This window comes from Oenanthe melanoleuca, chromosome 3, assembly GCF_029582105.1.
Source record: "Oenanthe melanoleuca isolate GR-GAL-2019-014 chromosome 3, OMel1.0, whole genome shotgun sequence".
Lineage (NCBI taxonomy): Eukaryota > Metazoa > Chordata > Aves > Passeriformes > Muscicapidae > Oenanthe > Oenanthe melanoleuca.
In genome coordinates this window covers 15527285-15553531 of record NC_079336.1, presented here as the reverse complement: position 1 = coordinate 15553531, position 26247 = coordinate 15527285, and the positions used below count along the sequence as shown (strand labels likewise).

Below are 26247 nucleotides of genomic sequence, written 5' to 3'. Positions count from 1 at the left end.
AGAATGTGGTTGCTGACTCTTACTGCTGTTTTGAAAGGTATAACCAGTTACAGACCTCAGACATGTAACCTTTACCGATAACCTGTTCTTAGCAGCTGATATAGTAATCTGACTGATGACATGGAATTTGTGTTTTGAACTCTGCTCAGGTGGAATCATCAGCCAGTTTTTAGTACTTGTATTTGATTGTCTTGAATAGTTCATTCAGATTTGTCCTGTTTAAAGAAATTTCTGTAACTTGTCTGACTCTTGTTTGCCACTTACAAGTTTTATGCAGTGACATTAGGGTGTCCTGAAAAAATTGTTATTACAGCCCAGGACTTTATCGGAAACCCAAGGCCTTCATTTCTGCCTTTGGGCCAGCCTGAAGGTTGATCAGTTGCTAAAGAAAATACTCCCATGAGTCTGGCAAGATAGTTTGGCCTATTGGAAGTCATTAAGAAAGAGTGTGACAGATGTACGCAGATTCATCCACTGGTGTTCCTTCAGAAATGATTACTAGGGACACTGCATATGAATTGTGCTTTGTAAATGGCCAAAAAATCTAAAAAAGTAGCCTGTTGACTCAAGGTTTTGCATGGAGTCTGTGTACAGTAGATCCAGTCCATGTCTGCTTTGTTCTTGTTTTCACCAATATGTAGTTTTGTTCAGGCTTTTTTTAAATGAACAGAGGTAACTGGTAGTCTTTCCAGGAATATGAGCAAAAAAAGGAAAAGGAATATCCATATAAGTGTGAGGACTACTTTTGCTACAGCTTTTACCACTAGTCCTAGCTCTTCTGTCTAAATCACAGCAAGCTGAAACAACATGAGTATGTATTACAAAGAGATCTTTCAAGTGAAGTAGTACTGGTATGTTGGCAGCATTTGCATCAATGTATGAGTCTCTCCATCCTATATTTCTGTCTGCAGCTCTTGATTCTTTATAATCATAGAAATGCTGTAGTAAAGATACCATGAAGGATTGTCCCTTCCTGACACTTGTACAGTAGCACAGCATTTCTATTCAGAAAGATAGAATGGGGACACTGTTTCCATTTGCTTTCTGGCAGAGCTGTGCATGGATTAAATAGAGCAGGCTGCCACTCCTCTGCTGATAAGGCACAGGCACTACAATTTCCCATAGTGTTACTTTGCCAGTTAGTACAATACTCCATTATTGTTTTTATCATTGTGATCATTAATGCTCAGACAATACTGTGAGCTTTCAAGTCATATCTCATCCATTAGGAATGTTATAAGAATGTATTTTCTCTGGTACCTCAGGCAAATTCATTGTTGGATTGCTTGAGGTACCAGAGGAACAAAAGTCTTAAAGGACAGAGAGAAAAGTAAGATACCTGCTGCTAGCTTTTTGCTTTTCTGCGTTATTATCAATTACGATTTTTCGTATTTTCTTCAGAAAGCTTTACACTTAGAGGGGAAGAAGAGAGTAAAGCAGAGAATACAATTTTTTTTCTTTAATTTTTTTTCGGTATTATTTGCTGCACTAAATTTTTTCACTTACTACTTAGCCTTTGTTTTTTAAAGGGGATTACAGGAGATAAGCAGGGAGCAATTTTATCCAATTCCTGTCTGAAATTCTTTTGTAATCTGTGATGAAATTCACATGTATCCTAATGGACAGGATGTTTCTTTGACATGTTACCAACTGTATATGTGTTAAAGTTGCAACAGGTTTTTTGCAGATGATATTCTTGCATGGAAGTCAAACAGTTGCTTGAGTGTTTTCAGATTCAGGATTTACATGTACATCTGTGTACTTAAATAATGTATAATTTATATATAAAGCACACACAAATGTGTCAATGTGTTGCTAGTGCAGTGATGCCACTATTACTTAAGACTGGCTAAGCTCCTTTTGACCTCACACTAGATTATTCAGTTCACTTCAAAATGTTACGCACTGCTGATTGTTCTGGTACCAGCAGATTCATTGCTTACTTATCTCAAATTTAAAACAAAAGTCTGTCAAGTAGGCAGTTCAAGCAAGCAAATGTCTAGAAGAAATACAAAGCATGACAGAAAACTTGTCTTTGATGAAAAAACTCGGATTACTCCTCTGTAGTCTACCTTATTACTGCTAGAAGGAGAAGCTGTAGTCAGGTACATGAGAGGGCCACCTACAGTTGGAAAATAACAAAACTAAGGTTCAGACCTGCCTTCTGCTTCATTTTTGTGCTTTCTTTTTGAGCAGATAGCACATGTGGATCAACTTTGGTGTTTGAAACTATCACTGCTTTGTAGTTAGTTATACTCTGATTCCTTCCTCTAAGTGCTTGAGCCAGCTGGTTAATCTTACCTGGACCTTTTGGTGTCTCTCCAAGTTTGTTGTATTCTGTCCCAAGTAGCTTGACAGTGGGATAGTGACAGAGTTCTGTTATCACTAGCCCTTTTTAAACAGGATTACTGAATTTGCCTTATCATGACTGGTTGTATAGATGTGCTTAATTCTAATCATTCTGCTGTTTGAGCTTCCTTATAGGCTGTTAATCAGCAAGGCAAATGTTAACCTTCTTATAACTGGTATCAGGCATCCCCTTTTTTTTTTCTTGCTGTCATGCTTGACCAGAAGCACATGGAGCTTCTCTGAGTTGAAAGACAGAAAAAAGTGATTTACTTAGTGTTATCCCTCACTCCAAATGAGTCAGAGGCAGCATCAGCCTCTCCTTCCCCCAGGGCAAGGCAGACACCAAGAGCAGCATGGATGGAAACAGGTGGGCTTGGCTGCCTTCCTGTTCCTGTGTAGCTAGTCTCTGCTTGCCAAAAGAAGCCTGCCTTATCAGGGTAGGACTATGCTGACACCAGGCTGTTCCTCACCTCTACTTGCTTGGAGAGGGAGGGAGGGGGGAACCTAATGGCTTGTGAGGTTTTATAGAGTTCAAGGTCCTTCTTAGCAGCTGTAATGTTTCCCTGTTTCCCACCACCAAAGCTTAGAGCTCCCTGCTTGAGCTCACACAACCCAGCCTTAGCAGAGAACTGATACTAATCTTGACATGTGATGTGTTAGTAGAGGCTTCATGGTTAGAGGTCACTGTGTGTTTGTGTAGCAGTTCATGTGGCTGGCTGTGTTCTCACTTGTCTTGTAGGTGGTGGGATGGCAGAGCTCCCTGCTTCAATAAGCAGGAACCATGGACCCCTGGGTGAAAACTAAACTTGATCCAGAGCCTTCAGCACTCATCTCCTGTGTGATGTCATTAAATGAGATTAAAGTTATCTGTCTTCATCAGGGTGTTGGGGAAACTGGCTCACTTTGGTTTGCATAGGGTTTTGCATGTGAAAAGGGAAGGCCCTTTGTTTGCTGCAGGTGTATTTTCCTCCCACTCAGAATTGCTATTTCTGTTCTGAAATGGAATAAACGTTTCTCAAACATATAAGACTGGATTTTTGGTGATGTTTTTTGCCTTCTGAATACTTGATTTTCATCCCACATATGTTGGCATTTGAAAATAAATTAATTTTTATCAAGTTTACTCTGTGTTTTTACCAATTACAGTCCTAAATAGGTGAGAACAAAAGCTTATGTAAGGTAATGGAGGGATAAAAATCCATAATGAAAAAAAGTTTACATGTACATCCACTTGAAATACCTATTCAATGGTGAAGAAATATCACAGGGTATTGTCCTTGTCCCATTTGGCCATTTTCTGCTGTTAACTGCTGTGATTGCTTCCTCTGAAGAAAAATTGTTCATCTTCCATAAATAAGTGTGTATATAAAAGAAACAAGCCCACCACTTCAAAGGCTAGGCAGCTGTAAGTCTATGTTGCCTTTTCTTTCTCTCTCAAGATACTTAGCTGGGAAAAGGCATTTGTTTTTCCAGTGCTTTTAGTTCTGGTTGCTTGGTCTTGCTTGTGGTTTCTGCAGCCATTGATTGCTGTGTCTTGAAGGCTATTTGCCATGTGCTGACATTTCTCAAGCTGATGTAATCACCAGGGCTCCTCTTTCTACGTTCATGATAATACATTTCTTCTTGCCTTATTTCATAATTAGTTGGCTGATGGCCTGGTGGTGCTGTTCCCTGTACTCAAAGTGGTGCAGTCTCCTATGGAGGGTCTGGAGGCTGGGCTCAGAGGGGCAATGCACCTCATCCCTGATAGGAGCATCTTGTCTGTGACTTGTTGTTTGCATTCATTAAGAAGCATGTACCAGGGACTGCTGTGATATTTGAGTGTACTGTCAGAAGGCATTTGGACACAGATAGAACCAACACAGCAATGAATCACAGGATGAATCAACAGGCATCACTGCACTAACTTCAGCAGCATTTGTAATGGGTGAGTGCCTGCTCCTGCCAGGATGGGGCCAGTCCCCGTACTAAGATTATACCAGCTGCTGGGAGCACAAGGACTCTTAGACAACAACAATTTTACAGCTCGGGAAAGAATGCTCTCAGATGGTTTGTTCTCAAGCAAAGAAGCACATGGGTTGTATTTATCTTCCCCAGCCCTCATCCTTGTTTGCCATCATCCAGAGGCAAGACGATGTGATTGCATTTAGGCTGACAATATCATCTATAACAGGGCTATAGAACAGCTGATGGAGTCTTTAAACTTTGACAGCATAGTGGGAAAAAGAGGCATTTACCCCTGGCAATTTCAGGCCAAGTATCTGGAAGACAGAAGCAGGAAACCTTTTAAACAGAGGTCTTCCAAAAGAGGTCTTCTTGCCACTTTGGGGAAGATGTGTATCAGCTGTGATGTTATCTATTGCTGGTCCTGGTTGAAGTCTTTCTCTCTGTGTGTACCTTCTTATTCACAGCATAAAGCTCTAGATATTTCCCTGTTTTGGAGCTCTGGAGTCCTTGCAGGTGCTTGTCTTGGAGTCATGGGTTGGTATGCTTGTGTAGCAGAATTTTTGTCTCTGTAACAAAACAAAGGATATAAAGGATAAGCGTGTAAGACAGTTGCCTGTTACTGCTTTCAGATTTGAAGTACTGCATGTCAAGATAAAGGAATTTTTTCTTCCTGTGATTTATTCTTAAGATGATAAATTAGGGTTAATAAAAATTTGAGTTCTAATAGTGAAGACTTCTTTGCAAGTAGATAATTGTTTCTGAAAAAATGTCTATAGAAGTGGAAATTTAATTTCAAAGTATTACCACAAACATTCAACCATTCTAATGTACATCAGTCTCAGATCTATGTGGTTTGTGAAGTTGAATATAGCTTGTGCTTGAGGATTTGGTCAGCCTAGCTGACAGTTTATCTAGTAATGAAAAAAAATAATTCCCACAGTCATGCATATGCCTGAAATAGATCTCTGTGGTTAGGTGTGCAAAGATATTTTCCAGTAAAAGTCATTTGTCAACTAAGTAGGATTAGGGTGATATTAAAAAGCTACATGCTAGATCTGCTGTAGAGAATTGGGCACACTGAAGCAGTAGTGCAAGAGAGGTTCCAAGTTGAGCCTGCTATTAAACAATAGATTTGAGGCAGGATTACAATTACTTTACACAAAAAGGCCCTGTAGTAAATTTGGACGAAGCTTAAAAGCTCCCTGAGCAACCTACTATTCTTTTTCTTTTCTGACATATTTTCTTGTGTGCTGTGAGTATACCATGGAAATTTCTTAGAAAGTAGTTTTATTTTTTTATAGAATACTAAGTTTAAAATAATACTGCTCTTATGACTGGAGTGTTGAAATGGAAGGGTACAGGCTCTTTAGGAAGGATAGGAAGAAGTGAAGTGGAGGTATTACTCTGTATCTCAGTAACCAGCTGGAGGGTGTGAAGCTACACTTGGGGATGGATAAGGTGATAACCAAAAGCTTGTGGATCAGGATTAAAGGGACCACAGGGACAGGTAGCTTTATGGTGGGGTTGCTACAGGGAGTCCAACCAGAAGGCTGTACAAGGGAATTGGGGGGACTTTATTTATAAAGGCGTGTAGCAATTGGACAAGTGGGAATAGCTTCAAATTGAAAAAGAGTTGGTTTAGATACTAGGATGGAATTCTTTACTATGATGATGGTGAGGCACTGGAAAGGTTACCCAGAGAAGTTGTGAATGCCCCATCCCTGGAAGTGTTCAAGGCCAGTTTGGATGGAGCTCTGAGTGACCTGGTCTAGTAGAAAGTATCCCTGCCTATGGCAGAAGGTTGAAGCTAGCTGATCTTTAAAGTCTGTCCTAACCTAAGCCATGCTATGATTCTGTATTTGTTCTGTTACCAGATGAGCATTCCTGTTGCTTTAAGAAGTATGCACCAAAATATTTAAAAAGCTAGCATATAATTGTTATATGTGGCTACAAGAATCTCTCAGGAATAGGGAAGGCTCTAGCCTTGTTGTGTCATTATTCCATCTTCTTCAGAGAACACCCCAGGTTCAGACTGCTTGTTTTAGGGAAGTTACCTTCTTGAAATTGTTCAAGTTTGTCTAAATGGAAAATATTTCTAGAAAATAGCATTCAAGTAAAGGCTCTCTACCTGAGTAAATTTGCTATTTGGACAAAAGGAAGGGGAGCTATTATTCCCAGAGAATTAGTCTTCACCTGAGACATAGCCACTCAGATTTTTTTGTAGTGAAAGAAATTCACTCACTCTCACACATACTGTCTCCCCCTGCCCCAGTGAATATTGCACACTGTGTCATTGTACTGTTCTAATCTGAAGCAAAAATAGGACATTACTTCACATTGCCTGAAAGATTTACAGGCAGTTTGTCTACAAGTATAAATTCTACCTATTCACCAGACTGACTGCAGAATTAGCTTAGGAGAATTAGCACAGGGCAGTAGAATAATGTTGGTGTTGCACTGTCTTACGGAAGGAAAAAATCCTTAATTCTTAGAATTAATTTTAAAGCAATATAAAGAAAAATTCCCATTATGCAGAGCAAAAAGTACTACAAAGTACTACCAAATGTAGTTGATGCTGTAGTGATTCTGGTAGTCTGTGTAGCCCTATCACATTAATTTGAGCTTTGGCTTAGTATCCTGTTAGCATAAAAGCAACCCATAGACCAAACTGTAGGTTTTTAGCTAAGACACAAAATAAGTGCTCACTCAATATCCTTTCATATTCTTCATCCAGGAAAATCTTCTTATCCCAGAATGGAATGCCCAAAGGGATCTTTGTGTGTACCTACCCTGATGTCATTTGTAGCGTGGATCACAAAATACTAACCAGCTTTTCCTAAGTGTTCATGTGGCTGAATGCAAATCTATGTAATTATATATGTGTATGTATTTATGTATGTATATTTTTAGGAGTTCATCTAATCCTGGTTTACAGATGATATAGAATTTGAGACCAGCAATTTAGTCTACATGTTAATAATTATCCTATTTGAAAACATTTTCAGCTTGAGCTTTAAAAGAACTCTCTTGCTGAAAAAGCATATCAGCCCTTCCTTGTATTTCTGAAGTGCAGTGTAAACTCAAGCTTAAACTTAAAGCTCAAGCTGAAAATATCTCCCCAAAGCACAGGGTTATCTCCATGGTTAATATTTGTGCACAATATCAACTGCCTTTGCCTACCTTTAATATTTATTGCTACTAAATACATTGTAAAAATCTGGTTCCCTTTCTTTTTTAGAACTTAGTACATACTAGATTTTTTATTTTTCCTCCTTTCAATTTTATGAGTGCATGTGATTTTTTAAAAAATTGTTTTCCAGAATGTGATGATTCTGCATGTAGTGCACACTTCATTTGATGATGGCTGTGGCCTAGTGCCAGCACTAAAATACATTTTAAATTCTAAGAAATAAATCAAGTGATCTACTGCTGATATACTTGGCTCTTATCATGTGGTTTTGGCCTTTCCAAATCCATGGACTAAAAAATTTCCCATATGATTTGGCTCTTGCATCTGCAGCATTAGTGTAGTCAGAAGTCTACATTTTAACAAATTCCATGTATCAGCCGTTAAGAAAATAATGCAGGATAATCTTTTCGTCTTCCTAACTCAAATAAAAAGTGACATAATGAAAAACTATTCCTTGTTTGCTGCAATAGTAGCAATAACATGTTCTTAAAAATAAATTAGTTATAACTTCCCCAAACCATCTCCAAGTGTTTTTAATCATGTGAATTTTGTATTGTAAAATGACCTTAGGCACAAGTGAACACATTTTTTCTGGCCAAATAGATGGTAGATAAGTGTTGCCCCCTGTGTAAACAGTGAAAGTCAAGATTCCTTTTTTGGAATTATGATGGGGTTTGATGTCAGGAGAAATAAATCAAAGCAAAGAAATAAGCATGATTATTCCTGGAATTCTTCTAAAAGAAAAGGAAAAGCCAAAAATTTTGCTGTGGTCTGTGCAGGTTTGAGCTAAATGCTGCAAAGCAAGATTATGTGTTATGGTTTTGAAAATAGGCAAAAAATAAGCATTTTGATTCCTCTATTAGGTATGTTGATCTTTGTAACATTAAACAAAAAGATGTGCAGCTCTAAAGCCATGGCACATCAGTGGTCACTGCACATACCATCCTGTGTGGCACAATCTTTGATGTACAGAAGTACAACTTGTCTTGCTGAGCTTTAAATACTACACTGTGCTTAGCAGCTTCAGAAAGGAAGTCATTCCTTTATTAGTCATCTGTCTCTGAGGCAACAGAAAAAAAGTGTTCCCAATTTATATAGGCATCTTATAGTAAAACTGCTGCTGAATTGGGCCCTCAGTTGTGAGGGAATGGATCTGGGCCAAAACTTCTCAAAATGGATGTGCTTCTGCCCTTTGTTGTGGGGACAGCAAATGCCTGTAGGATTCTTGGATTACCAGGTGACAGAAAAGGTGGTGCACATGTCAGAAAGGACAGCAGCAGTGGAAAGAGGACAGAACAGGGATGCACAAGGAGTATGCATGCACAGGGAACAATCAATACAGGAGTAGTGCTCAGGGGAGCTAACTGCTCTCTTCTGGCACACATCCATTAGAGGAATAATAAAGATGTTCCTCAGCATACTAGTTTTATATAAGTCAGTGTACTTGTCACCTTACTCCCATCTCAGACCTTAGGTATCTAATTTTACCTCCTGTTTCTCTGAGAAAAGTTATGCAATAGACTTAATTTTGAATATTGTTTGTGGTGACCTACACTCCCACACTTTTTGTTCATGCTATAGAGTACTTTATTGACTTAATGGAAGGACTGTGAAAATACTTTATTCCAGCATTGGATCAGGTTGCATAGAAAATTTGCAAAAATTTGTCATCTTTTTGTAATTGTTTTACTATGAATTTTTCATAGTCTATGATTGAATACCTAATACTGCTTTGTTGTGTTGTTTGCATGCTGCTGCATTTCTGGTACTGTAGCCAGTCTTCTACAAGTTGTGTGTCGTGTCTGCTCTCAGGATAAGCCACAGATACCGTGTGCATCAGAATCTCTTGCAAATGCTTTGGGTTCCTCTTTCTCTACCCAAGAAGTCTCAGAGGAGTCTTAAGTGGATAGCATGTTTTATTCTCTGCCTATTTTCCAGCACTGTTTTGTAGCCTTGGGGCATTTCTCAGAAGGTGAAGCATGAGAAGTGCACTTGGCTGTGCTGGTTTTGAAAAGGCAGCAGCCAGTGCCCCATCAGGGGAAGGGAAAGGCCATGGACACTGCTCATGACAGGGATGAACTGTGTCATTTCTTGGAAAATGAGAGGAAAGGGAAGCAAATTGAATAGGCTTTGGCAATAGTCCTAAACAGGTTGAGAAAGAGAATTAGCCACATTAATGATTAATGATAGCAAAGCTCATTCAGCTTGAAAAGTACTTTCTATAAGTGCTAAGTGCTGTCATTAAAAATGTATGCATTTTCATTTCAATCCACACTTGGCATCTGCAAATGGAGAGGAAAGGAAAGAGCCAGCAGTGTCATTATAGTAGCACTAATACCTCACTACAGCTGAAATCACAGCTTGCCAAGGCACGCAGGCTAGGGTCTGGGTATTGCAGGGCTTAGCCAGTCATGGTTAGTGATAAGGGTTCTCTTGAAGTGTTCCACCACCTGCCCTGCAGAGCTTAAGTGAAGGCTTGAAAACCTTCTGCTAAACCTTCTACTAAATGAACAGTTGTCCTCATTAAATGCCTACTGAGGAAGACAGAGACTATGTATAGTCTGTCACATGTGGATTCTTTTGCACAGTTAAAAATTTTATAAATATCAATTATCTGATCTCTGTTTTTATTTTCCAAAAAATTAACCTGTTTTCTCTAATGCGTGGGAGGCACAGACAAAGGGAGAAATGATTTGTTGTGCTATCAAGGTGGTGGCAACTTGCCACCAGAAATGCTATGGACCAGAGCAGCAGAGATTGTGTGGGCAGGAAGTACAGTCTTTGCTGCAATCAAGCTGTGAGAGGTAAAATCTAGGATAATTTGTTAATAGTGGTGTCTTAAAGGAGGCTAATAGATGAATCAAGAGAGGAGAAAGAGAAGAGGCTTAAAGTCTGAACTTTAACAGCTACAAGCCACATGCCTGAGGCTTAGGCTGGAAGGTTGTTGATGGGCTATTTGATTGCACAGGGAGAAGGGAGAAGCAGTTTTATGCTCTGACCTGAAGTTAGGCACACCAGCCTTGGCACAGTCAATGCAGCCCTTTGCCTTCCCAGGCAGGGGATGAGTCAGCAGCTGCATACCTTTTGCAAATGTCTGGAAATGGTAACTGAAATCCTTGTTTTGCCAGTTTGCTGCAGAGTGTGTAATCCTTCTTGCCTCCCACACAGCTGTATGTTGAGCTGGTTTCGTATCTTCATTTCACTCTGCTGTTGGTCTAGTCTCACTCTTTATTCATACATCTACAAACTGAGAGTTAGGGACCTCGTTCTGTAATTGCCTCCATTTTGCTTATGCCAGCTGAGGGTGAGAACACAGGCAGGGTAAGAACATCACAGGGTGCCCTTCCACTGGGAAGCAGACCCTTGCCTGCTCCTTGTGTAGTGTTGGGCTGGTAGAAGCTGCATGGTAGCAGCAGAGAACAGGTCTCTTCATCTCTCCCTTGTCTTCCCAATAGACACCTATACATTAGCTCTCATCTTGATGAGGAAGGATGGAGGTGGAGGGGAGCTGTTGCTCATCAGGGATAACTAGGTTTAATCCTAATTTGCTCTTGGTCAAAAATACCCACTTTTCTTCTTTTCTTCGCTGACAACCGTGCTGTGTTAGGGGCTACATTTGCAGTTAAGAGTTGGGTAAAATGCTGTGGTTGCTAGGGGAGAAAGGTATTAGTATTACCAATATTTATTATTTGGTCCCCATGGAAACTATAGTTCTTCAGGGAGTCTTAATTCTCACATATTTCCTTTCTATGGAAAAGTTATTTCTTTAACCATGAAGCTCAGATTCTTTTTTCCAAGAATAGATGGCAAGATACACAACTCCCTTTGTGTTCTGGTATGCTTGACAGATGTCTGTCTATGGGGAATTACTGCTTACTAAGCTATGTTGTGGCTTCCAGTCACACAAAGATCTTTAGAATGTGGTTAATCTAATTGTATCATGGAGGTGTGTTATTATTTTTTCCGCCTATGCATCCTCATTGGTTTGTTCTTTCCCCCATTGTTATTTTTTAATTTGCTGCATATTTTAAATTGATGGGGAACTATTAGGTTAATTTTGGTTTAAGTGGTCTTAGAGGTTTTTTTCAGTCTAAGTGATTCTGTGATTTGATGGGGAAATGAACTTGCTGTTTTCTAAAGGTATGACTGTGGCAAAAGCTATACATGTGGCTCATGGCTGTAAAAGGGACACAGCAGTACCTGTTTTTTCAAAGTTTGAGTTCTTCAAATTTTCAGACTAAAGCTGGTAAAATAATGAGTGATTTATCCTTGCCAGAATAGTTAACTCTGTGTTTGGCTCTCTTACAGTGCCTAAAACAGTATGTGGAACTTCTGATCAAAGAAGGTCTAGAAACAGCAATCAGCTGCCCTGATGCTGCCTGCCCAAAGCGAGGTCATCTGCAAGAAAATGAGGTATACTCTTCCTGCAAAGAGGGTGTTTTCTTTTTCTTACAGAATGTTTAAATGTGTCTTGCTTTTTATGTTACAGCATCCATTGTTGACAACATATGTTTTTAGTAATTCTTTAAAGGTCAAATATTCTGTTTGTTTAAAATTACTAGATTACTGTTCCTAATGGAAATTTTTTCTTCTTCTCCTTTTTTTCCAACAGATTGAGTGCATGGTTGCATCAGAAATCATGCAGAGGTATAAGAAGCTACAGTTTGAAAGAGGTAACATATGTAACACTACCCATTGAAGGCTGTGAGAATGGGTTTGTTTCAGTGCAATCCTATAAATCAGAATCTCTGCATGTCTTCTTGCAGTAGCATTGTGTGTTAACTGCTTGGTCATCAGAAAAAAAACAACCCAAAACCTAAAAAGTAATTGCTTCTGTTCTTGCCTGCATGATTCCCAGTACTGCAGCATTCTGGGAATAAACTAAGGAAAGAAAATTGCTATGTATTATATTCCTAAATAACTAAGGGAGGGAGTGACTTCTATTTTGAGCTTTGCTGTTTAAGTTGACTACTGGCATTGTAGGGGCTGGAGAGGAATACTGACCTCTTTCACAGAGCCAAGATTATCTCCTGGTTTAGCATTTGGTGCAGCATTAATGAGCCATTCTGTGTGTAGTGATACAAATACATTAAGAACATAGGCTGACTGTGTGCCTATGGAGATGTGGAATGGTGTGGCCATAGAGAACTTACAGTAAAGTTTTGCTGCGGGCAGGACCCAGCCTAGAAACCCCTGCAATCATTGATAAGGTTTTTATTGCCTTCACTGGGCTTTGAAACACCCTGTCAGGAGCCTCCAAGAAAGGGAAAGCTGTATCTTATATTGTTGTTAATCACATGGTTACATTAGGGTAGAGATCGACTTGAAATAGATTCCTACTGGGCAAGTCATTGTGAAAAAACTTTCTGGTGGGTTTTACTGCATAGTATATGCTGTATTTAGCTTCAAGTACAACTGAAAAAAATGCATCTCATTCTCAGAACAAGTTTAGTTCAGTGAATGAAAATGGGTAGTTAATTGAGACTCATGAAAAACACTTTGGTTTGGTGCCTGTTTGCAAAGCAGGCCAGATTTATGTCAATGTGGGTTGCATAAATTAAAAAGCTTCTTTTGAAAATTTGTGTCTTCAACTGCCCTGCCAGTCAACCTCAACTGAAATGCATTGTTATGGAAGGCTGATCTTGTATCTGCCTTTGAATGTGGTTCTTTTGTGTCCCTTTGCAGAAGTGCTTTTGGATCCATGCCGGACTTGGTGTCCATCCTCTACTTGCCAGGCAGTTTGCCAGCTCCAGGAATCAAGCCCACAGGACCCTCAGCTGGTCCAGTGCAAAGTGTGTGACATTGAGTTCTGCTCTGCTTGCAAATCTAATTGGCATCCAGGTCAAGGCTGTCAAGAGAACATGCCAATCTCTTTTCTTCCAGGAGAAACAAGGTAAGATATTGCAAAAGTTTAAGTATTTAGAAGCCAAATACTCAAAGAGGCATTTTCCTGATGTTTTGTTCTAAAGCTGTTTCCTTCACTTAGTCATTCCTATTCTTTTAATTCTGTATTCTAAAACTGAGCTGCTCTTGGCAGCCTCACTCTTTGCCATCATTCCCAGCAAAGCTCAAAGGAGCTGCTTGAGCCTTTGGCCTTTTGCATCAGTGGGAAAAATATGACATCCAGGCAGCTCATCAGCATCACTTGAGAGATGATCAGTGTTACTGCTGCTCTCCTGGACAATGTGAGAGTCGGTAGCATCATGCCAGACAGTGATTTTTAGGATACATTGTCAATCATCCCCTCTGCTGCACATCTGGCCCATGGTCTTAAGTTCTGATTCAAGAGGTCTCTGGTGGCAAACTGCAGCCACAGAATAAGAAAGGCCATTGTGCATGTGTTCCACTTCATGTCTGGGCTTTTTCAAAGATTGTATTGCATTCCAAGGCATCGTTAAAGCCCTGCCCAGTCTTGGACTTAGTTACTCATACCTTGTCTTCTTTCAAACTTTGCTGTAACAGATGACTAGCTAGGATGCTGTCATGATGAGTTCCTGATGAAATACACTAACTTTTGCACATGCTTTTGTGTGTGCTTGACAAGAACTGAAGGTTGCTAAATTTCATGGCAAGATAACAAAACTTATCTATTTTTGCTTAATATTTTGGTTGCTTTTAGTTTTTATTCTATGCCTAATTTTTTTTACTTCACTGAGTAAAAGTAAAAATTGTTTTTTCATTATGCTGGAGCATAATGTGCCTGTTAGCAGCATTTGGAGTTTCATATACATTTTGCAAAGCATTTTTTTCTGGTACAGTCACCCATAGTGTTAGCAATTAGTGTGTGTCCTTTTATCCTGCTGTTGGGCAAATCAATCAATCAATCAATCATCAGTCCATCAGTTGTTTTTCAGCAAATTGTTGATTCCCCATCAGTCATTCTTGTATCTCTCACTGACATAGCTGCAGGAATTGTCATTTAAAGTACATTTTAGTGTAGTTAAAATTAGTTAGTGAGCATAAAACCTGCATGCAGTAGAAACCTACACAAAGGAAGTAAAAGTTGTTCCACTGTTTCAACATTCCTCTGTGTTGTGCCCATTATGTGAGGGGACACCTGTGGTTTTACACACTTGTGCAAGAACAGTCAGTGCTGACCCTAACTTGTGAACAGTGACTTTCTAGGAGTCTGTCAACAGAGACAAAGTTTAACTGAAAGAATGACATGCACCAAAACCTTATTGTTCTTGATTTGGAGGGAAGCTCCTAGGCAGCATCCTCAAGGAGGGCACAGACAAGTAATCTATCCCTGGTGCCCCTGTCCAAAGGAATGTAGTCTGGGGTTATTGTGCAATCAAGGGTTTGCTTCTTCATCTGAGAAAGAAAGGAGGGAAAAGGAAAAAATCTAAATGTACAAAATATTTAGGTGTGAGCTACCTGCTGCTCATCTGGTACATTACAGGGGAAAACTGTTTGATGTCTATTAGTATCACTAGTATTAGAATCACAGCTGGTTTTTACAGGATAAAGAAAATATCCTTTTATGTAGACACTGTAGTCATTAAACATCTTTTTCTAGAGATGTGTTTGAAAAGTAGTGTACAGGCATAATATCTGAATAATAAAATCACTTGAATACCTGAATCTCTTGTAATTTCTCTTTTTTAAAGCAAAAAAAGGCAGGTTTGCCTTTGTAGCATAGTTCTTAGACATTCTCCTTGAAACTGACATGGTCTTGCATTTTACTAATTTCTCACTCCCACAGTTCAGTTTTCAAAATGGAAGATGATGATGCTCCAATCAAACGCTGTCCAAAGTGTAAAGTTTACATTGAACGAGATGAAGGCTGTGCCCAAATGATGTGTAAGAATTGCAAACATGCCTTCTGCTGGTACTGTCTGGAATCTCTTGATGTGAGTACATGCCATGCACTTTTGGCTCTCAGAAGCTTAGAAGTTCATTGCTTTACCATCCAGCTGTCTCTTTAATCAATTAAATAAATAGCTCACTAACTTCTGGCCACAACTCACCAGAGCTGATGCTGGGAATTTGAGAGGATTTGTATCCTCTGTTTTGCTTGTCTGACCTGTGTGAGTTTAGCATTTGGTCCAAGTCAGTAAATAATTTTTAACAAGTAAAATTTTATGGCAATAATCTGTGTACAATCTTTTCATGGCACCTAACATGGGGAAGGGTGTTGCTTTTTTTTTTTCCAGTGCTGACTTTTCAATGTTGCCTTTCTTGAAGGCTTTACAGTATTAGACTAGCAATGCTCTTGGTCTGAGGATGTTTAACAAACTAGATGTGGTGTGTCACTAGCAGTCTAATTTGTTTACCGTTCATTGTATTCTGGGGGACAAGAAATAGATCTGACATAGAAGAAAGAATACAATGTTCTCCCAATAGCAGGAATTTATTGGTCTATAAGCTGCTGCTGTCATATGTTTATATTTATTTAAAATCAGCCTGTTATCATGCCCACAGATCAGAGTATATACAATACACAACATCTGTTTCCATGTCATCAGTTTTACTTTATAACATTGTTAACAATAGCAAAGGAAATTAGGTTCCTGAAAGCTACTCCAACTATTCAGATCCTGTGGTTGTCCCATTTGAATACTTTACTAACAATCCTGAAGTCATAGGCTTCTCACAGTGTTTACTTAGAGCTAGGTCCACTATCTTGTCTGGTTTGTGAGAGCCTGACAGGATTGATAGGGACATAATATCTCAAAAAAAATCTGTTTTGTCTTTCTGTTCTTCAGCTAGATAAAGGAACCAACTTTAGGAAGTCTGCAGCAGAAGTACTCATTTTCCTTTTCTCTTTCTATATGTGTGTAAAAATACATGCAGTGGTCAGCTTGTCTTGGATTCTCTTGCTAAACTACATGCTAGTATTTAAATATGAAACTTGACACCCTTTAGGAGAAGAATCTGTTATATATCTATAACACACACCAAACAAACCTGTTTGTGAAGACACCTAACTGTAAATGAAACACTTTGGAAAGGTTGGACATGGCCATTTCTTTTATCTTCCTGTGTGATTCCTGAGTTTAAGTTGTCAGGATGAAGTGTTTTGTAACTTGAAGAACTTCTGTTTATTGCCTCCCTTCTCCTTTAATGTTTGTAGGATGATTTTCTCCTTATACATTACGACAAAGGACCTTGTCGAAACAAGCTGGGGCACTCCAGGGCATCTGTTATCTGGCACAGGACACAGGTAATACTCAGATCTTTGAAAGCTCTCTACAGGTCTACTACTGTCATAGTGCCTGTCCTAGAGAAGACTGTCCTTGGCAAAATGCTACTGAGAACTAGAAAAGGTATGTTTGCAGAGCCAGTTCAGTGCCAGTCAGGTATGTTCTCACTGAACTTGGAGGATGAGCTAGGTTGCCACCGTCAGTATTATTTACAAGGAAGCTCTTCCTGCAAGGCATTTTTAGCTCTGGATCCAGAACTGGAAAGGAATTAACCTGAATACAGACATTATCTTGCTATGGACTCTGACTCCTTCCTGTTGGTTGGATAGAAAGTAACCCTGAAGGTTCATCAGTAGTTTCAAGCACAGATTCAAACTGACAATTGCAGAGAGTGTGGAAATACCTCTTGTAGTCCAGATTCGTTGTTGCTAGACTCAGCAAGAATGCTGGTAATGAAAGCTCTCTCTGCAGCACTTGGATGTGTGCAGTATAAATGCTAATGTGTGACTTGGTCCAATCTACTGCCTTTACAGTCATTTCAGAGATATGGGGACATCTGTGTATCTGAGTCATCTCTTCCTAAATTAACTCTCTGCCTGCAAAAAGCTACCTTAGCTTGAGATGAGGTACTTCTCTTGAAGTACAGATTTCTTTCCATGTGCGCATAAATCCCAAGTCTATGAAATAATCATCAAGTCTGGATAAACAGCTAAACAGAGATAAAAGAAGGATCTCAACCCTCTCACCCACACCACTGGGTGTCTGAGCTGTGGACTGGCTTTTGCTTGGATTAGCCAATGGTATCTCAGGATGTGTGTGGATACATTAAGTTTACTTGATAAACCTGTAGTATGAGGTGGTTAATCTGATATTTGGAATCTGTTCTAAGGCACTGCAGTTTATGCAAATATGTTTGATATAGAGAATGTTTGATGATCTGGTCATTGTTGAGAAAGAAGGTGAGAATTCACTACTAGTCAGGATATAATTCTGCTAATTCCCCTGGAGCCAAATCAACACTGCAATTGTTTCCTTAACGTTAACTTTCTTCAAGTTTTTATGGTTCTTCTTAGGTTTATCCAAAACAAATTGAGGTGAGTCTTTGGTTTGTTGTTTGTGGGTTTAAAAATATTTGTTTTGGCCAGAGAAAATGGCTTGATGCCTAGTAGGGCAGCAATCTCCTCAGAAGAAAAAGAGCCAAGGAAAAAGTAAATAAGTAATACTCAGCGGGCAGTTTTACTTAAAAATAAACAACACCTCCCCACACACAAAACCACACCAAAAAACAAAAACAGCAAAACAGAAAAACTGAAACTTGGTGATTTCTTTGATGGCATATTGAGGTTGAAAGGAAGGCATAAATAGATGTTTTATATTAATTACCAGTAGTCAGTCTGGTCCACTGAATTGCCAGCTTCTAGCTCGGCTCTGTCTGACCAGTGCACTCAGCCTAAGAGCAAAGAGCAGCACGGCAGTAGTTGCAGCTCATGTTTTTTAAAGATGAGAATTTAACTTTAGTTTCTGAGAAATAAATGCAAAGATTAGCAGAAGTTGCATCAGATTGTCAGCACCACCAAAAAAAAGAGAATGAGTTATGAAACATGCCCACCTCTGAAGCTGGAGAAGAGACTGCTGCTGTGGAGAGATGGAATGGCTGGGGCGAGGCAGGCGGGCAGCGCTGTCCCACAGCGCCATCTCCCCACCACAGCCGCCAGCAGCAGCACCGAGTTACCCGGCCAGACAAGTGCTGCTGCATCGTCCCTCTGTACCACGGCTGATTTCATGTTTGACAGCTAATTGAAGTGGTGCAGCTAGCCCTGACTAGAAGAATCCTTCATGACTGCTGCACTCTAATTTCGTTTTGCCTTCTGCTGTGAGGTTTTGCTATTGCGTTAGCATTCCACTCTTGCCATGATTATTCAAAATTATTCACAGACACTCTCATGTGAATAAATCTAAATTATTTTCTCAAATAATTTGTGGCTATATCATCGTTGCAGCATCATTCTTACAGTTGCCTATGGCAAATGGGAAACTCTCTGGTGATGAAGCTCAACTTGAATGCTTTTTAAATAATTTTCCAAATTTAAGCTCTGTAGAATTTACTGCTTTTAGTATCACAGTGACCAGGTATTAGTGGTCCTCTGTTCATGCTGGGAAGGAGGTGATTGATAAATGTCGTTGAAAAAGGTGCACTTTGAGTTTAGATCTTGTCCCCTGAAGCAGCAGCATGAACTCAGGTCTCACTGCAAAAGGTCATTACATATGCAAAGTCCTCCTACAGACCATGATGTTAATAATCTGTGATTGAAATTCCTGAGCTTGAGTACATGCTGGTGGGACACTGTGGGATTCTTCCCAGATTCTCTGAACACCACCAACACCTTGACTAATTCTTCTTGAAGCTTTCTGCAGAAAAGAAAGAGTACCTGAAAGTGAAAGTCTTTCTTGTAGCCTTGATTTCAGTATTTATTATTTAGGTTTGATTAAGAAAAAAAGTCGTGATTTGCTTCATTAGTTGTTTGAGATATAAGAAAATTCATAAAGGCAAATAGCCATCTGAATCACTTTGTGTGATAAAACAGAGTTGTGTGCACAATTCTGACTGGAGCCATAAAACATGAACATTCACACTACTTTCACTCACATTTACTGGTCACAGGAGCTGACTGTAGTATACACCTGGGGAAGTCCTGGCTCTGATAAGGTCAGTGTCATTTGCTGAGGCCTTTTTGATGGATGCAGATGATGCAGTGGTGTAGCAGACACAATCTAGGCAATGCTATCCCTGACACAATGCTATCCCTTTCTCTTACAGGTGGTAGGCATTTTTGCAGGATTTGGTCTTCTACTTTTGGTGGCCTCCCCTTTCCTTCTACTTGCTACACCATTTGTTCTGTGCTGCAAGTGCAAATGTAACAAAGGAGATGATGACCCTCTACCTACCTAGACTGAGAGAAGATTGGACTCATCACAACATGTTTTGATTTTACTGTTGCTGTTATGTTTCCCTCTTGCACTTACATTGCTGTAGCCTTACTTGCCCCATTCTGCTTCTCATTGACACAGTCTTGATTCCAGGAACTGTTGTTACTACTGTTGTACAAGTCACTGATAACAGACAAGGAGGGAAACAGAAGGCAAGTTTGGTGCTAAAGGGAGACTGCAGACCTGGGTAGCTATTTGAAGTTAAGAGGTGATACTGCTGAAAATAATGCAAAAGGTTGATGCTGCCCTTCTGGTGGACTGGAAACTGTACTGAATGACATCAGCAAACCAACCTGAAAAAGCCTACAAACTTCTGCATATCTGTTTACTTCCAAATTTGGTGTCTTATTCCTGCGTATGTTTAAGTTGCCTATCATTTAAATCAGATAGTCAACTTCATGTGACTGTATTATATTACCATCTGTTTTTGTTAAAGCCATCACAATTTCCTTTTTAGTACCTATTTTTTTCAAGTATAATAAAATTAGGTGCATATAGGCCATCCTATGCCTTTTTTGAAATTTGGGGAGGATCAGAGGCACAAAGTTGGTCCTGCTGCCTTCCACGAATTTTATAAGGTATTGTAAGAGATTTGTTTGATTAAAAGCTAAATTTTAAAATTAATTGATGAAGCTGTAAGGTTGAGTGGTGACACAAACCTGCTGTTTAATCAAGTTTCTTTTAAAAATGCATTGATGGTATTGATTACCCCTGGACCACTAGTGTTTTTTTGAATTGTTATTTTTTGCTATTGTTTAGGGTTCTGCTACACTTATAGGGCTATGTAACTTCTAATCCAGGTATCTTAATCTTTTTATAGATACATAGATATATATAATCCTATTTAAACCAAATGTGTAAATAGCTGTGCTATTGAAATATTTTGGAAATTCAGGATAGCTTTCTTCTGTCTTTAGGACAATTATTAAAAAATACAGGACTAACTTTACTGTTTAGCAGACTCTTGAAAGTACATCATGGTTATCCCTGTAGTTAATATGAAAATGCCTGGGATATTTGTGGAAGTTGTGTTTTGCATTTAAACTACTTAGCCCATTTTCAGAGATAATATTGTATGATATGTGGTGTATTGTGTTAGTAACAATACTGTGACAAAATAAGTTATTTGAAAACTAATCACTTGATAGTTTTTCAGAATTCAGTGGTGTGTTTTCAGGGTAGTAAAGTGTGCTATTTAACATACTACATCATTGAGGTTTCTTTTTAGAAATATTTTTTTGAAAAGCATTTTGCTCTGATTTCAAAGCCAATGCAAATTTGACTAATAACTTCTTTCCATGAAATATGAACCATCTGAAACAATGTGTATGTTTCTAATATGAAGGAAAACATTCTTTTGAATGCTTGTGGACTGAAGTTTTACTGCATTTTTCCTTCATCACTTATTTGTGTCATCAGCAATGTACTGAGGTGGATGAAGCCAGGATATCTTTATACTGAAAATGTCTTAAGATCCTTAAATGCATATTGTTCTGGCTGCTGTCACAGGCTCAACCATTAAAAATATTACTCTTTAGTGGCTTTTGTTTTACACTGTCTATCTGTTTAATAAAAATATTGTAGGGCACAGTTTTGAAAAGGGCCAATTTCTTTTTATATATCTGTTCTCCTCTCTTCCCAGTTTAGTGCTATCCAAATTCAAGCTGTATCTAACCAGAGACTTTAGCTGGATATTATCTGCAATTCACTAACTTGTCTTGAATTTAATGAGTTAGGCCCCTGTGATGTGAATAAAAAGGATAGTTGGTTTCCAGCAAATCTGAACTCATGATATCTTCAGGTTCTTTATGGCAATGCACAGTTCAGATCTTTAGTTGTCAGAGTATCTTTAGTATTGTAGCTATCTTTGTTATTAAAAATTGCTTAGCTGTTCAGAAATATCCATAGGGAGGTCTGGGTACTGCATTTGATCCCTGTTTGCCAGCTCCCAGGGGTGTGTGAGGCACTGCTGAGTTCAATGGGCAGGGAAGTGCTTCTCTCCCTCTGGCTCTGGCTCAGCTCAGTCCATCTCCCAGAGGGATCCTGAGCCACGCACCTGGCTTGTCCCAAGTCATAGCTTCATTGCCCAGAATAAGTGGAAACCTTTCTGCAAAGGACAGCTTCCTGAAGGTTAGCTTGGACTGTAACCTTTCCTCCTTGGCTCTGTAGTTCTTTTTAACTGGAGAAGAAAACCCTGCACAATAGGATGTAAATACTTCATTGGTTATTAATTTTCTATCTGGGGCACTGAGGGGTTTTGCTGTATTCTGGCTGTGACTGATGACCAGTTCTTCTACTGGGCTCATAGTAAACAGGATATTCACTCACCTATGAACAGTACTGAGTGTCCTGGTATGAGGAAGTTTATTTTCTCTGTGCCTTTCTTAGAGAATTCATCAAAATGCAGCAAAACTTGACTTTTCCAAAAGTGCTGTGCAGCCAGTTAATAACTGATGTCAGAATTAATGCATTTCCAGATTTAAAACAAAAAAGAAAGAGAAACTCTTTGCAAAAACAGAAATTTAAAAATTATAATTTATAATTGGTAGTCACAGGTAACATTATATATAATCAGAAAACAGTGTCAATATATCTCTGATCTCAACATACTTGAATTGCTACTAGCAGTTTTTATGACACAGCTCTTGTTTCACATCCCAGCTGTTGGAATAGACTATGCCTACATATATTTACCAAATACCTACACAGTCTTTTCAGGTTTGCTAAGTACCATTCCATCTGTATTCTCGGGGAATTTTTATTTGTTTTTATTGTTGTTAATATTATTATTGTTATTTTTAATGCTGATTTGGTTCCAAAGTAGCAATTTTTGGTGGTGATGTATTAAGTTCAGGGTGCTTTTATGTTACAGCTTATGTTGATACTGTGACATTTAATATCCCAAAACTGAATTGTAAATACGTAATTTTAAACTCTGATATTTAATCCCCCTACCATGGGAAAGGGAATGTTGGTTTCTTCATCTTTTCAATTGAAAATCTGTTACAACAGCTATGGCTTTTTGGATTTGCACCAGAAAAATAAGTATCACATCATGATTTCTGCTGCGTTGTTATGGTTATGCTATTATTTAGGGGGTTTGTATTCACACAGAACTATAGAATATTCTGATTTGAAAGGATCCACCAGGATCAAGTCCAGATCTTGAGTGAATGGTCTGTTTGTAAATGCAGTTTAATGGAGTCTGTGACAATACATCATCTGCATGTTCTTCTGGGATGTCATGAGGTGTCATGTCCACTAAGTGTGGAGTCCCAGCTCCAGAGGCTGTGCATCTCCCTGGGCTGAAGCCAGTCCTGAAAGAGATCAGGAGCACAGCCCACTTCATCTTCAGTGGTGGTAGTGCTGGATTTTCCCCTGTGACATGGGACAAGTCACTTACCATCTTTTATCTCAATTTAACCATCTTTTAAGTGAATGGACCAGTGTTTACCTCAGGAGGGCAGTGAGAGAAAATTCATTGGTTTTGAGGCTCTTCAAAAGATTGTGATGAACAATTATATATAAAATATTACTGTATTTTTATACTAATATTTCAGTTTTTACTCATGTTGGCATTCATCCTGAAGCCTCCTACTACTGACTTTAGCATGTCAAGAGTTTAGGATACTTTCCCTCACATACTGAGAAGCATGATCATTCCTCATATACTCTGGTGCATAAATTAGGTAAAATCCCAAATAACAGCAGACTGGATCAACTCTCAGTTTACAGATGAGCTCCTGACATGCAGAACACAATCAAAATTAGTGAATAGCTCTCATTTATGGAGCTGACAGGATAAAATATCCATAGGCCAGAAAAATTAGAAGTGTTTTTTAAAAAAAAAATTGTTATGGGCAGGAAGATTAAAATGAAGTTCCATGCATTTCATCTGTAGGCCTTTTACTGTCTAGGAATAAATATTTTTTAATGCAAGCCATTATCATTCCAGTGAGGTGCAGCATGCATAAACCTTTGTACAGGTTTGCTTTTTTAAAACCAAAGTTTGTACATTTCATGTACATAATCTAAAAGCCTGAGGGAAACAAGTAAATTACGGTTGTTGATGACAGTGATATTAAGGACATCAATAAAACCTGTATCAGCCCTTGCAGCTAATGCACTTATACTAAGTAAGGCATGCTGTTTGTGTTTAGAGCCCTGTGGTCTTCATTATTGCTTTGATTTGTGTATAACTTATAAAAATTCCAGGAACATTAGGTACAGGTACATGGTACATAACTGAACCTTTCTTGATCATTTTATTATGATGTATTTCAAACTTGTATAGGGATAAGCATGAAGGAGTCATGCATATGTATAAATAATGTATTTGACCAGTGTAAAAATAGTTCTGTTGATGTATTTGAAATGTAAGTGCATTTTGTGCCACTAACACTGTGATGTATAAAAGAGCTGTTGAATGCCTTTTAATGTGGTGTTTTGTACTTTGAATCATATTGGAGAGTTTAATTTGTAATTTCAATAGATATTTTAAATGAATGTGTTTCCTGTGATTTTTCATAGTAACTTTTCCCTGTGCTTCTCTGCCTCTCAGTCCTTTGGAGAAAGCGCAGCCTGGAGACCTCCTACCACAATTCTGGACATAATTGTGGTTCCTGACTCACCATCTCCCAGCTTAGCTAAAAGAGGGAATCTGGATGTCTCTAGAGCTAATTTGATGCACAGCTGGATCCTTGATCCAGCTCCTGTTGTAGTCCGTGGATGGATGCTCTAGGCAGGTGAACGTGCTGCCCCAAGGATCACTCTGAGGTGTCTGTATGTTTTTGCACCATGGGCTTAGGTCTGGTGCAGTGGCCTGCGAGCAGCTTGTACTCCCCTCAGTTTGGTGTGGAAGAGAAACTTAAAAGCAAAGCCTGATCTCCTGAATAACTGTTTATTTCTCACTTGTTAGAATACAATTTGTCTATACCCATAAAAAAAAGCATAGGCACAATTTCTTCAAGAAAATGGTATGCATAAAGAATATGCATCTATGTGCTTTCTACCTGATAACTTTAGAAAAGATAGTATAATAGCTGCCACTAACTCATTTCTTCTTTCATTTCCATGGAGCCTAATGATTTTTCTCCATAAAGGTAAGACAAACATTTTGTTCAATAATTGGGCAGAAAATAGTCTCAAAAGCCACAAGGGGTTTTGACCTCTTTTAGGAGTAGGTTTGTTAACAAATTATCTTTCTGCTTGCTTCTGCTACTCCCACATTGTGTTGCTTCCAATTAAGCATGTTAAGGATGTTTGGTGTTGCAGTTCTCTCTTGGAGAGTAGGATTATTTCTCAGTCATGTGCAATAACCATGTAGTTAAGTGACCTTCTGGGCAGTCCCTCTTTCTCTACCAGGCTGAGGGTCCCTCACTATAGGAAGATTTTCTAACATGTGCCATTCAATTGCCTGACTGGGTTTCTGCACAGCAACTCTGTCATCATAGAATCAAGCACTGCAGAAATTTAAATAGACTTAACAGTCATCTGTCTAAAATTAGAAAATTTAAGTTGAATTCTTAAGTGACAAACTTATGGCAGATGTATATGTTCTAGTAAACAGTGTCCAGGATCATCCTGCTGCCAGAGCTGAATCACATCCATAGTAGTAAGTTCTGTTAGGATGGACCAGAGCACCAGAATAAGTCCTGAAGTGTACCTGGGCATTGGATGGAAGAGTTCTCAAAATCATGTCAGTAACTGTCCTTCAAGAACTGAAAGATTGAGCCAAAAGAATTGCACAGCACAAAACCCTTGTGCTAGTTCTGGCATTCTGCTAGTTACAGTGGTACTAATGGAATTGCTATTGTGTACACAAACATGTACGGGGGATAGTGCTAGAAATTGCCACTACCAGCTTGTGAGCACAGTGCATCCACAGCATCCACAAATCACCTTTCTTCTTTTTCTTCTTTTATTTTTTTTTTTAATTGAAGATCAGCTAGGAAGTTCCTAATAAGAGATTTTGTGTTGTGGGTCAGCACTGCATCTATACTATGAGTTATTTTATGCAGGATCTATTGAAACCAATAAAACTTTCATTGATTTTGAGAATGACAGCTGAGGCTATTTTGTACAAGGAGGCCTTTGCTACCCAGATTCTGTACTCTGGGTACCAAGATTCAGACTGGTATTGTCTGACATCACTTAAATATGTTGTATCTTGACATACGTGTGTCTGGCCCCAGCTGGTGGTAGTTGATGCAAAGACATCTCCTGAGCTTTTGGAACATCTCCCTTCCCATCGTATGCTTCTTTTACTAAGGTTGTTACTAGAAAAATTAGCTTTTTTAGCCTCTTAAGCAGCTTCTCAGGTGCAGAGTTTTTTCCCCATATTCTTTGATGACCAAAGTCTAAACTGTCCTTGTCCAGGCATATAACTTTTACATGGCTAAAACTGAGGACAACAGTCATAGAGTGCCTTATCACAGGGGCAGAGCTAGGTGGTGCAAATAGGAGCCAGGTTACTCTGTATTTCCAGATGGCTCTGTGAGGGATGACTATAACTTAACATATGTGCCACATATACAAAATGTTCAGATGCAATAAATCATACAAACCAACTCACACATGCACACAATGGAAAGGCACTTAAAAGACTATGGGGTCCTGTTCTTTTGT

General features: G+C 39.0%; 2 protein-coding genes across 3 annotated transcripts in view; both read left to right on the top strand.

Moving 5' to 3' along the window:
• RNF144A (ring finger protein 144A) overlaps positions 1-24126 on the top strand; it is a 61561-nt gene extending 37435 nt beyond the window's left edge. For both annotated transcript variants that reach the window (XM_056487145.1, XM_056487144.1), the window contains exons 4-9: positions 11795-11899; positions 12099-12159; positions 13172-13379; positions 15192-15339; positions 16563-16652; positions 19451-24126. In XM_056487145.1, coding sequence (XP_056343120.1) covers positions 11795-11899; positions 12099-12159; positions 13172-13379; positions 15192-15339; positions 16563-16652; positions 19451-19582 — 744 coding nt within the window. In that variant the 3' untranslated portion in view covers positions 19583-24126. The remainder of the gene's footprint in view (positions 1-11794; positions 11900-12098; positions 12160-13171; positions 13380-15191; positions 15340-16562; positions 16653-19450) is intronic.
• Positions 1-26247, top strand: part of RSAD2 (radical S-adenosyl methionine domain containing 2) — a 206393-nt gene that overhangs the window by 46953 nt on the left and 133193 nt on the right. The window lies entirely within an intron of this gene.